Source organism: Alternaria arbusti (assembly GCF_024043155.1).
Source record: "Alternaria arbusti strain BMP 1465 chromosome Unknown scaffold_11, whole genome shotgun sequence".
In the NCBI taxonomy this organism is placed as follows: domain Eukaryota; kingdom Fungi; phylum Ascomycota; class Dothideomycetes; order Pleosporales; family Pleosporaceae; genus Alternaria; species Alternaria arbusti.
Genome location: NW_026249951.1, coordinates 450,898 through 463,933, shown reverse-complemented (window position 1 = coordinate 463,933; position 13,036 = coordinate 450,898). Strand labels below are relative to the sequence as shown.

The 13,036-nt window shown below is 51.6% G+C and overlaps 3 protein-coding genes across 3 annotated transcripts; 2 read left to right on the top strand and 1 right to left on the bottom strand.

Moving 5' to 3' along the window:
- Positions 1-3,453: 3,453 nt before the first annotated feature.
- On the top strand, positions 3,454-5,288 carry J4E86_007784 (uncharacterized protein; the record flags this gene model as incomplete). The annotated part of the gene is made up of 2 exons (XM_051448299.1): positions 3,454-3,745; positions 3,799-5,288. The coding sequence occupies 2 exons, from the start codon at positions 3,454-3,456 to the stop codon at positions 5,286-5,288; spliced, it is 1,782 nt and encodes a 593-aa protein (XP_051300566.1).
- A 1,347-nt stretch (positions 5,289-6,635) lies between these two features.
- J4E86_007783 (uncharacterized protein) lies at positions 6,636-7,545 on the bottom strand (the record flags this gene model as incomplete). The annotated part of the gene is made up of 2 exons (XM_051448298.1): positions 6,636-6,971; positions 7,024-7,545. The coding sequence occupies 2 exons, from the start codon at positions 7,543-7,545 to the stop codon at positions 6,636-6,638; spliced, it is 858 nt and encodes a 285-aa protein (XP_051300565.1).
- Positions 7,546-10,448: 2,903 nt separating this feature from the next.
- Positions 10,449-12,507, top strand: J4E86_007782 (uncharacterized protein; the record flags this gene model as incomplete). Its single annotated transcript, XM_051448297.1, has 2 exons — positions 10,449-10,982; positions 11,563-12,507. The coding sequence occupies 2 exons, from the start codon at positions 10,449-10,451 to the stop codon at positions 12,505-12,507; spliced, it is 1,479 nt and encodes a 492-aa protein (XP_051300564.1).
- Between the last annotated feature and the right edge of the window lie 529 nt (positions 12,508-13,036).

Sequence of the window (13,036 nt, the reverse complement as noted above, 5' to 3'; positions counted from 1 at the left end):
ATTGCCCTTTTTGGACTGTGGTCGTTGTTCTTCTTTCTGCGTGGTAGTTGTTCACTTCCTTTCGTTTCTTGCCTTCATCTTCATGCTCTCGCGCTTTAACGGCATACATTCGCGGCGTTTGTCCATTTCATCGGATACCTACATACACATGCGTTTTCCTTTCGTTCATTCTAATTCTATCGACACGTATACACTATGCATCATTTGCACCTCATGGCGTCTGTCACTTGCGCCTGTATTTCCACTACACGTTTGAAGTTTATTGAACCCCTAGATGATATTCTGCTCATCTCAAAGTTTATGAACGATCGCCACATCAGGCAGTCGGCGTCCTTTGTCTTGCGAGCCGACTTTTCTCCAGCGGTGTGGACTCAAAGAACACGGCAATTTCGTCAGGATACGAATTCAACGGTTCAACGTTAGTACTGCATATCGATCTGCGTAGACGCAATCTTGGGAACACAAGCATCCCCGACTAACCCGGTCCCTGGTCGCGATCAGCGAATACATCACTCAGTCCAGCGTCATGATGTCGATATATGCCCCACGATACGCCCTCAAAGCACCCGAAGCAACGAGAATCGATGACGCAGAACAACATTGCACAAAGACACGTGTATGCATATACGTATCCAGGTACAACAGCTGAATCAGTAGGGATATACTTGCGCTCAACATAAGCCTTTGCGTTGCACATCGGCGTCGAAGAGGCGGTGTGGTGGACATGCGGCGTCGGAGGCGAGGTTGAATCGGGACGGTTGGTGTGACCTTGTACGAAATCTGGCTTTGACAAAGTTCCGGTGGTGATCTTTGGTGCGGAAAAGTAACGGTGTTGCGGCTGAAACTTGTGTTGGCGACAACGCGACTAACATGTCGGAAGCGCTAGAATCGTCTAGTGGAGCTGCTCAGTGACATGCCCTTGTCTGTGAGAGCTTCCCGGTTGATTCTAGTCTACTGAGACAGTCATGCGTACTATCCTCAGTGACATTGCGCCCAATGCGTGAGGTTTGCCATGTGATGCGCACGAGGCACAAGTCCAACAGCCGAGATGTGGGAGGTGGTGCAGGGGGAGGAAACGATGCGGCAACGCTGTGTTACGTCAAACGCCGCAAGGACCACAAGGGAGCAAGTCCGAATTTGGTGCATTATCTTAGTACGGACATCTGAGAGGGGTGTCCAGGTTGAGGGAGAGGTAAGGGATTGCGGTGCTATCGTGTCCTGGAAACGAATGCGGTATGCCTTCAACCAAGCAATACTCACAAAAGATGTCAGGGAGAATGGGGTGACTGATACGCCACCTTGGTGAGCTGCTTCCTCGGAAGATGCAAGGTCAGCCGGGAAGATCAGTCTGTGCATCAGTGCATAAACGGCGAGCGCCATCGCTGCACCGTAGAAGACTGGAGGAATCTCAAACGAAGCCAATCCTGCCGCGATTCTGCCTGCGAAACTGCGATCACGGTTTACATGCGTGTGTAGCGATAGTGCAAAGCCTTCAACCGAGGCAGAGTCGGTGAAACATGCAACAGTTAGTAGAGACTCTAGGTGTTGCGACAATGTGATAGGTGCTGGTGGTGGCTTACCATGTGGGTTTGGGCGTTTTCTGACCCCACCAGTAATAAACGGCAGCCGTAACGACACTGCGTCCTGGCCAGGGATACTTGGCAAATGAGATTGCACATGTGAGGTTTACGAAGAGCCTGCCGATGAAAGAAGGGACGGCTAATCGTCGATGAGGTGAGATGCTCGACTTTGCAGGCGAATGGGCAGAGTTACTTGACTGATACGGGAAATGGTACAAGGGTCCAGGTTGCACACATGTATATTGATTCGCAATGGGCCAGCGTGTGTTCTTACATGACGAGAGGATGCGGGGCGTACTGCTCGTGTACGTTCGCTGCAAGCCGAGCTAGTCGACAGGCATACTGCACACAATTCAAAGGAGATTGCGGCGCGGTGTTGGTACAATACCCAGTTCTCCCAAGATACCGATGGCTGAGCACCAAGCGATGAATAGGCGACATCTGTACCTGCATCGGATGAAGATGAAGTTAAATTGAGAAGCATGAGGATGCTTGGTAGCCCCTGCATGTGGCAGGATGCGTTGATGGAGGGTCGTCAAGCGATATGGATCGGGAAGACGTGATATGATTTACCCGTCTTTACCGACGCATCCATCGAGCAAGTATCAACACGGCTGCGCGTAATGGGTACACATAATAGCGACAGGAAGCTATGTGCCGGGCTGATTTGTTAGACGCAGGGTGGCCAAACATCCATGTCGAGCCATGGCGTCGCCGTTCTGACCGTTCTGACGGTAGAAGCTAGGACTTGTCGGGACATTAGTTTCGTGAATGTTCCAGGCCATAGGCGAGCTCATGATAGAGCATGAAGGGGCAACCTTGGAAGGCCCAAAGCAGCACGTCGGCCATGCGCCAATGCTGCGGCAGCGGGACGGGTCAACGGGTGTTGTGAGAGGTCGAGCCCGAGGTCGCGCCGGTTGTAGTCACAATCCAAAAGCTCGAGGTGTGAGGCAACTCAGCAAGGAGCATCTAAAAGCTACGATAGCGATTATTGGAAGGGTGGTTGGAGACGTTTGACCGTAACGTGGGGTGAGTGGCATGTCTTGCGCGCACATGCCGCAAGTGTGCTGGTGGCTTGGAGATAAGGGTGGCCCGTGCAGCGTTGGACTTGGGGAAGGCACGCAAGCGCCACTAGGACTCGACACCGTGAGGTCGCCGTCGTTTGATAGCGCCGGCAGCCAGCGCCTAAAGACGTTACTGAGTCCGACACGCGAGACGCAAATCTGGAGAACTGTAGAATAGAGTCAAGTGACCGAGAGTGACATTACCGCCTGCAGCTTTGCGGGTTTTTGGGACGTTTGGAGTCATCGGTGTCTGCCGCGGCCAAGGATGGAGGCGGAAGGAGCGAACTCAGCGAAGAAGGAGCGAATGTGCAACATTTCTCCGGTCCATGAGGACGCCGGTCCCCCCTCACCATGCTCCTTACAGCCTCCTTGCAAACGGTAAAGGTAATTGCTAGTCGGCATTTCACTAACAATCACATCACTATTGCACAGCTCTGCCCTTGGACAAGCTCTGCGTCTATTGATTCCATAGATGCGCCACGCTGCGATAACATCTCCCACACCTAAGCCAAATCTAGCTGCACCCCGGCTACTGCACATCCTAGTCGATAGTCCCAACCCGGCACTCTGGAAAGGACACTGACCCTGGGCGCCTCAGTTCCGTGGATGCGCTCGCGCCTCAAGAATAGGCCTAAGCCCTGCCAGTCTGGTCGTCAGCACCGCACTCATATCCCGCCCCTGCGCCCATCGCACAAGAAAAAGCAGATTCCTCCAACGGCTGCACTGCAGCGACTCCGACCGACGTGCAGGACCGCTGCACTCTACACTCTTTATCGTCGCTTGTCATCGCGCCGTTGCGCTTATCCACCATGACGATAGACGACGACATGTACGGCACCGAGAAGAGTTTTGGGAGAGCCTCGCAAGGGTCCGACTACTATGGCGAATCATCACGGTACCAGGACGGTTTGGGGAGGAGGGTCATCGAGAGCTTCAAGCGGGACCCGAATTTTGCCATGACTATGACGCCAAAGGGAAGCATGGGGGCCGACGGGAACGTCTTCGATCCAGAAGCCGCGGCGGCGAACACGGCAAACTCACCACTTGCGCGGCGACTAAAAGGTCGCCATCTGCAAATGATAGCAATCGGAGGTTCCATAGGTATGGTTTGGCATGCGTCGACCAAGCGACGATCCACAAACTGACTTTACCAGGTACCGGTCTATTCGTCGGCTCAGGGCAAGCGCTAGCAAATGGTGGTCCAGCATCGCTCGTCATTTGCTACTGCCTTGTAGGTATCATGTTGTACACCACCGTCCACGCATTGGGCGAGATGGCAGTACTCTTTCCTGTCGCTGGTTCCTTCTCGGCATACTCGACGCGCTTCCTGGATCCCGCATGGGGCTTTGCCATGGGTTGGAACTATGCTCTCCAATGGCTTGTCGTACTACCACTGGAAATCGTCGCTGCGACCTTTACAATAGAATACTGGAATGGTGACAAGGTCAACAACAACGCCTGGGTGGCCGTCTTCCTGGTCCTGATCGTCGTCATCAATCTTTTCGGTATCAAAGGGTATGGTGAAGCCGAATTCGTCTTTGCTATTATCAAGATCACAGCAGTAATTGGTTTCATTATCCTCGGTATCATCATCAACATAGGCGGAGGCCCAGATGGGGGCTACATCGGCGGCATGTATTGGCGCGATCCAGGTCCATTTAACAACGGCTTCAAGGGTCTCTGCAGCGTCTTTGTCAACGCCGCGTTTGCCTTCTCTGGAACTGAGCTCGTCGGTCTTGCCGCAGCGGAAACAGCCAATCCACGCAAGTCTTTACCTACCGCTGTCAAGCAGGTCTTTTGGCGCATCTCGCTGTTCTACATCGTCTCCCTGACTATCGTCGGATTGCTGGTTCCTTACAACGATCCGCGTCTGCTTCAAGACAAGAACTCTGCCGATGCTGTCGCCTCGCCCTTCGTCATCGCTATCCAAAACGCCGGAATCCAGGGCCTGCCCTCTGTTTTCAACGCCGTCATCATGATTGCGGTTCTCTCAGTTGGCAACTCCTCCATCTACGGTTCCTCGCGCACGCTCGCTGCACTCGCTGAGCAACACCAAGCTCCCAGGATCTTCGCATACATTGACCGCCAGGGTCGCCCTCTCGTTTCCATTGCTTTTGCTTCCTCCCTTGGTCTCCTCGCTTTCCTTGCCGGCGCAGACCGTAAGCTACAGGACGCCGCCTTCAATTGGCTGCTTGCGCTGTCTGCTCTCTCAGCGGTCTTTACCTGGCTGTCCATCTGCCTAGCACATATCCGCTTCCGTCAAGGTTGGAAGGTACAAGGACACAGCTTGGATGAGCTTGCCTTCCGCTCACAACCTGGCCTCATTGGATCCTACGTTGGCCTCATCCTCAACATCCTCGTTCTCATTGCACAATTCTACGTGTCCGTCGCTCCAATCGACATGAACGTGCTTACAACATCACAACGTCTCCAGCGTTTCTTCAGCGTCTACCTCGCGCTGCCAGTCACCCTTGCCTTTTACTTCCCCTACAAGTTCTGGTTCCGCACCTCGGTCGTGCGTTCGCACAACATGGATCTCGTCACTGGCATCCGCGAGCTCAACATCCAGGCACTGATAGAAGAGGAGCGCGAGGAGAAGAGGAAGTGGCCAAGGTGGAAGAAGGTTTACAAGTTCTTTTGCTGAGAGACACTCTACGGCAGCTTTCTCTTTTGTCCTGTTCTTTTAGCGATGGCGCTACATTAACTTCTTTTCGCGGTGCTCCTTTGTGATACCAGGCGGCATGCTATACAGCATTGCGCAGCCTTGCGATTTATATTCTCTTTCTTCCTGTATGTTTACTGCTGGTTAGTATTAATAGACGCAGCATAGTGTCTGCACGCATCTGTAGGATTGCAAGAATAGAAGAGAAGCTTAACACTACCTAATATCGTGTACGACCAGGCATGTCATTGCCTAGCTCGGAGTGTAAAGAAAGACAGCGCACATTGGGTTCCAGGTTGAGCAAGCATGAAACGTCGGCGTACTTTTTCATATTACGACTCCCACACACCGGAAGCTAATGAGACGTAAAAAAATATCCCACCACCACCACAACTCTGAAACACCCCTAGACCGTCCATCAAGCATTCGAGACCCTTCACTAGCAAAAGGACATAGTCAAAACAAAAAGAAAGGTCTTGCCCGGAATCGAACCGGGGTTGCCGGAAGACACTGATTTTGAGATCAGAATCCGGAGTGATAACCGCTACCTATATGGTAATTAGCGGGGGCAAGCGAGAAGTGGATGTTGAACAACGTACACTACAAAACCGATGGAAGTTTTAGCTCAGCATAGGTTATAAAGTAAGCTTGCCCGAGGCAGATTAGCACGCGCGATTGTGTGCGCAAGAAAGTGCGAGGGTGCAAAACTTTTCGGTCGCATGAGGTGGGGTGGCGGGGTTTCTGATCCAGTTGGTGGGGTATTCCAGATTTTGAAACCATGGAACGCGAATGCGTGAACGGAACGATCCAGCTTGGCTTTGGTTGGCGACTACATTTATCGTTCCATAGTCAGGACATCTCCGCAGCGTCGTGTTGACGACAACATGGAACACGATCGCGCCCTGCCACTAGGGAGATACAACTGCTTTCCACAGCATCCACAGCTACGCCTTCACGCAACATAGCTACAACTGTATTTACCCTTCAAGTTTAGCCCTCTCAGGGGTGTCCTACACCTGTGAGCATATAATTAATTTTGGTTGACGGAATCTGCATTCAGGCCATATGTGGGTACGTGAACTAGCTACACGACACAGGATCCAAGTAAACCAACCATGAGCGAGAAGCTATGCTCGTCGGTCAATCCAGTCTGAGAACTGTACACTGAACCGAGAACCAGGCGTGAAGTACGTGGGCGCCCGGTTCCTGTAGGTTTCCTCCAACATCGTACGCATAGCACTGATTCCAGCTGCGGAAGCATTCGCCATGTCCCTCGACCTGTTATTCACCTGCACGCCTGTTAATGATGTGCGAGGCAACAAACGCGAGTTAAGCATTGGTTACGGCCTGCACAATAGCGCCCTTGGCTCCTTGATCCAGACCGTCCAGCTTAGCCATATCCTCCTTATCAAGCTCGAAACCGTAGATGTCGACATTGCCAACAATGCGGGATGGTGTGTCGCTCTTAGGAAGAGGAACGTAGCCCTTTTGCAGACTCCATCGGATGAGAACCTGGTTTGGCTCCTTGTTGTGCTTCTTGGCGATGCTGGCAAGCGTCTCGTCGTTGGCTTTCTCGTTGCGGACGATCGGGCAGTAGGCTTCGACGACGATGTTCTTGGACTGGCAGTACTCGACGACCTCACGCTGTTGACACCAGGGGTGGAGCTAAACGTATCTATCAGTCCGGTTGTGCAATCAAATGAGAGGTTTGACAAACCTCAATCTGGTTGACAGCAGGTAGGCTGGCTTTGCTATCAATGGAGGCGAGCTCATCGATGTGCTGGATGCCGTAGTTGCTGACACCAATGTCGCGCACGATGCCCTTCTCCTGCGCCTGCTTCAGCGCGAGCCACATCAACTTCCTCGCCTCCTTGCCTCCGTTGGGGCTGTGGATGAGGAACAGGTCTGCGTAGCCATCCTTTCCGGCAAGCTTCTCAACGCTCTCGGCGACCTTCTTGTATGTAGACTCGACGTCTTCTCCAGCGCTTAAGATCTTGGACGTGATGTACACGTCTTTCCGAGGAAGCCCGCTTTCCTTCAGCGCTTGACCAACTTGCTCTTCGTTCGCGTAGTACTGGGCTGTGTCGATATGACGGTATCCTGCCTCGAAGGCCTTCTTGCATGAGGCAACGCAGACGTCCTTTGGAGACAGGTAGACTCCGAAGCCGATTTGTGGAATCTTGTACTGCGAGTTCGGAAGACTCAGAGTCGAATTGATGTTCAGAGAGTTCGCCGACATGGTGGATAGCGGGGTAGCGATGAATGGAGAATACTTGAGTGGACTTGTCAGCAATGGACGAGTACTGATGTGCCGAAGAGCAGAGTGCGATGAGCGGAGGAATTGAGAAGGTAGGAGCATACCAAGTTGTTGAGTGAAATGGAGTCGCCATCAAACCTCCTCTAGGTAGCTCTAGACGCATACTGCAGTCGCTCCTGCAGTCGTGATGTCACTGCTTGCAGGTCCATAGTTCGAGAGTGGGTCCGAATACTTTCTGGGCCTGGAGGAGACTGCGTAGGCGAGTATGTGGCAGTTCCCTTATACGATGGCTAGTCGCGCAATGAGTATCGTATTGTGCGAGAGCGCGTATGTCCGAAGTCAAAAGTTCATTTGACGCGTCTTCCTTGCGCGACCGTGACGGCGCAGTTCGCGCTAAGATCTGCGACCTCCATAAATCACCGGCCCCCCTCCACAGCCGTCGCGTGCTTCGAGATTTGTACCATGTTTTCTCACCATCCAATGTGTGTCGCAACACATCCTACCCTGCTCACCGGCGATGTCAATGCACCAAATTTACTTATCGTCCAAAAGACTCCCATCTTTCTTCCCTCCAGGCGGCGAGACACATACCACTCGCAATCCTCTTCTCCCGAACCCTAGCAAGTTGTGCATCGAGTAGCCGGGAGATTTGATTCTTCCCAACATACGGTGCAAAGTCCCGACAATCGGCCATGTATGTCATTGCACACTGCATGATTGTTTGTCATTGGTTCTCGCCAACAGGTCGGTACCCCGCCATCTCATGTTAAAATTGGGCGCTGGTATGCCCATCAACGTGCGATGCCATACAACAGCTCAGAGTGACACGAAATGGTCACGATCAGGACTCACAAGACCTCGTAGTCCCTGAGGACGCTACACAGGGAACACAAATACCTTGAGGAAGCAAGAGCAGTGGTTCTTTTTTTCGTCGAAAGCATTGTACCGCGTTCGGAGACCAGGCGGTGAGACTTTTCTTCATAAGCTGCGAAAGCTCATCTGTGCCAGAGAACTTGTCTATATAGTCTTTCATTTGCAGCCGTGTTGATATCTTAGAAGGCAGTCAGAGAGGAACAAAATAGTCACAGAAAACTGTGTCAATGGCTGTACAATCAAGGCCGATGAGACGGTATGCGTCCTCCACGATTGGGATATGAATGGCATTCTTATATCTATATATTAGGTCTCACATTCCACCTATCCAAACCCTGGTATGTTCGAGACGAAAGAGTCGGCGAATAGAGACGTATACCACTCACACCGATACAGGCCAAGAAGAAACACGTCTATATATGGCATTGTGTGAGTGGACGCCTCATGCGATTGTTCGCGACCCAGACCCTGACTTTATAGTGTCAATGCGGGAAATCAAGCATACCTATTTCGTATGCCGGCTGCCCGGGATGTGGTTATGGAAGATGCGCATACTGCACGACAACACGGGTCCAGGTTCGAGCATCTGCCGCTGGATCTCACTCCTATGTTGGGGGTCATTTGACCTGTTCGAGACGAGGGCTATCATCACGAACTTTGGGTAGCAGGACAACATCCCGGTCTGCTGCGTATGATAGTCAACCCAAGCCTTTATCGTCGGGTATGAACATACAGAGACGGAGCCAACAAACGTTGGACACGATGTCTATTGTTGACAGTACCGTGGTTCTGCAGCAGGGCGTACCGGGTGCCAGACATTGGGAAGAGAAACCGGTGAGTTACCACGCGATTACCAGGTCTCTGCGATGTGTCATAGCTTGGCGTACCTTCCTAACGCGTGTCTAGCTTCGATACGACAGCCTTTTGAGGCAGTGAAAAGACAGCAGAGCACTCTGTTGTCATCGACTACAAATATCCCCAAAACGAAACAACAGTTCCAGCCCTATTCCCAACTTCTCTCTCAAATTCTGATCTGATGACTTATACAACGCTTGCTATGAAGCACACCCGCGTTCAGAGCGATCAATATGAGTTGGCACGTATCAGTTTCTCATTTCCTAATGTGGCTGGCTATGATATGCCCAGTGCTTTAGCCTCGGATTTCCCAACCATCTAAGTGCCGCTCATCGGTATGCACTCTCGTCGCAATCTTTCACCTTCAGTATATGATTCGCAAGGCAATCTGCAACAGTCGAGAGTGCTGGCGCAGTCCAAATGCCCAACGTCCTTCATGCAGTGAGATTCGGCTATCGCCGGAGCCCAACGCCACTGATCGCACCACAGCGCCGGTCCTCGTTGGCCCTGTGTCGCACAAGACTGAGCTCGTGGTAATTGAATCTAAAGGTTAGTCTCCTGCATTTCAGTACTCCTCGTACCGTCCGGAATTTGCCTTACCGGCAGAAGTCGGAGGCTAATATGAATTGTAACGCGGCGGCTACACGTTATGCAGCATAACCACTCACGCCTTTTGAAAAGAAGGCAAGATGGAAGCCTCACGAAAACCTCGTGACGCAATAACGCCCGCAGCTAGCTAGGTGTTCAATTCCGACACCGCAATGTGCTTGCCCATGCGCTCACACCGTGCCGTGTGACCATGAGACAGCAAAGAGGATAGACATGATCCTTGACAGCTGAGAACGATGGCAACACCGCGCAACGTGTCGTGCGTTCAACTCCGTACAGTGCTCAGAAGCATATAAATTAGCCTCCGAGTATCTCTTCAAAGATATCGAGATCCGGCTTCGCACTTCACCTTTTTTGGCATGTTGAGTGTGTCAAAGAAAATGCAATTCGTGTATCTTGGAAACACCTTTCCAACGCGAATCATTTCAGATGACACATGACCATTACAAAGACGGGCAAGCTGCTCCCACAGCACCTTCGTGCAGGTATGTGCACCGCAACGAGGAGCCCCTTGGTTAGAGAGCTTCACTGACTCAAAAAGGGATGCCATGTCTTTAGGTGGCCTTGTTAGCGAGAAACCTTTCTTTTTCTCATTTGCAAAGCGATGGAGCGATTCTTACGACAATGACTCCATTCCCAAGGAGGATCTTCCCTATGTGAAGGAGCTGCGACTTCTGCTATCGGAATTTGAAGTCGGAAGCATTGAGCTTTTTATGCGTGTTTACGAAGACGACTTCATCTCACCACTCCTAGAGACCATAATCCGACTCTACGGCAACATCAAGAAGATTGACCTCGATGAGCCCACCAAGGAAACCATTTGGTTGGACGACCGGACTTATAGCGCATACTATCCAAACTCATCTACTTCGCCCCCTATCGCGGAACTTCGCGATGGCGGATTGGCTCGTCTTCCAGAACAATCCCGGAGCAACGTGGACCAAGATGCTGCTACGAACTCCAATCCAGGTGTCAGAGGAGACGCTTACTCACAGAGCGCTTCAGCTCGATACTCCCCTACCTCGAGATGTCCCAGGGTACCATTGACAGCGAAGATGTTGTACACTTTCCTTTCGGAAGAGGTATTTACTCCCCAATTTCCCGACTTTATTGGGTTTCTTGTTTGGATCTTAAAGGGTCACCAAAGCCACAACACCGTCTCCACGACAGCGTGCTCTCTGGTGCTATTGGTGTTACAAAAGAACTATCAACCTATGCCACTAGACCTGTTTTCAACTCCACCCTTGACGAGCCGTAACTAACCGATCATATCAGCGATTCAATGCCGAGAACATGCCAGACTCGGACCGGCGACTGATGTGAGTACCGCCAACTGTGGTTGGACTACAATTGGGCTGACGCCGACATGCAGCTTCATATTGAATCCTGATGGCCACGACTTTTTGGCGCTCATTGAGACAGCTTCGCATCATCAGTATGAGGCTCTCACAGATGTCATCGTTAAATACCATACTCTCCGCCCATCGATGAGCATTAGCCTTTCCGTAAGATATCCTACGTGTCAGCTTGATGGCCAGCTTATTGATCGATAACTAGACAAAAGGGTTTTCTTCTTATCAACTCAGCTTCCATCTGCCCTTCTTTGCGATGCGAACAGATACATTCCACGGAAAGCGAACCAATTTCAAACCCCGTCGAGAGTGGATGGATCTGTCATTTGTAGCCCAAGTGCTGCCCGAAACAAGTAAGGCCGGCGAGCTTGGTCTCTATCCCGCTCAGATTTCCTTCACGATCTGTGGTACCAGTGTCAAGCAATATGTTGCTTATGGATTCGAGGATGCCGAATTTGACGCAGACCGAGAATTTGGTGAGAACGAGTTCTCGGTGGATGGAAAGCACGCCGATCAAATGACCAAGGGGGAGGAGGACGCAAACCGCCCGATATGGGATCCGAGAGAGTACTTTTTGTTGGTCTTGAGTCATCGGATCCGACAAATACGCCTAGAATGGGAAGGGTTCATCTTGACTGTAGAGCTTGCTTTCACCATGCGCATGTCTCACCCTTTGAGATGGCATCATCGCCTGCTTGGCGTCTTACGCAGGACATTGCCGGTTCTGGAAGACATACTGGATGTGTGGGACATCTTCCTCGGAGCAAACGGAGACTACCATTACTTTTCTAATTCAACCGCCGGATCCGATGCTTCGAGATTCCCTAAGATGCTTCACAACATGAACAGAGAATTCGAAGAACTGAGGCGGCTCCATAGAACATTGTCGCGCGTACAGAGTCAGTGCGAAAAAGAAGAAACGTCAACCGGGGCTCGAATGATGCAGCAAAACAACTACATCGCAATGCTCATGGTGCAGTGGCTCGGTCCGCTCGGTCTTGTTATATCCTTCTTCGCTATTGAAAAACCCATCATGGACTTCAAGCACAACTTGGTTTCCTTTATCGGGTTCAACTTGGTCCTAATGTTGTTGGTTCATCTTGTACGGGTCGTCGGGGAAGGACACATGTACCGACCCCAATGGTGCGGTACTATTGCAACTCGGGTGGAGAGCATGAGGTACACCCGTCGCGCGAATGTCACGAAGACCGCAACGAGCGAGCATGTCATACAGCGGAGGCAGACTTATTCGTAGTCCGAGAAGACGGAGACGTAGCGGCAATGTATATGGACTCGTCCAAGAGGTCTAAAAAACCATTCGAGTACCGCGATGATCTTGTGACGTACGGCCGCATAAGGAGACTTAAGCTAGAATGTGTGAAGGAAGATGCGCCATTGGTCGCATAAGAATGGCAACACCTACCCCGCCCTGTTGCATACGAGCGGGCGGGTGATGGGACGCATCAGTATCCTACCGATGATACGCGCATACCCAAGATACTGCATACCTTCATCTCATTGATCATGGCTGATGAGGTGCATGAGGCAGACCAATTGTCGAGAGACACGACAGTCCAAGGTTCGCTGTCCAAGCCGACGTGGCAGCGTGCGCCTCCACGATGAGGCTGAGAAGATTCACCGGTGAGCATTTCAGGCTGTTAGACCCATTCTGAGTGCCATAAGGCTCTATCTTGTCTGATTCATCGTTCGGTACCGCATCGTTTTCCGGAAGCTTCGTTTTGAAGAGCAAAACTGGAACACTTTTCAGACGCTATCGTCAACAA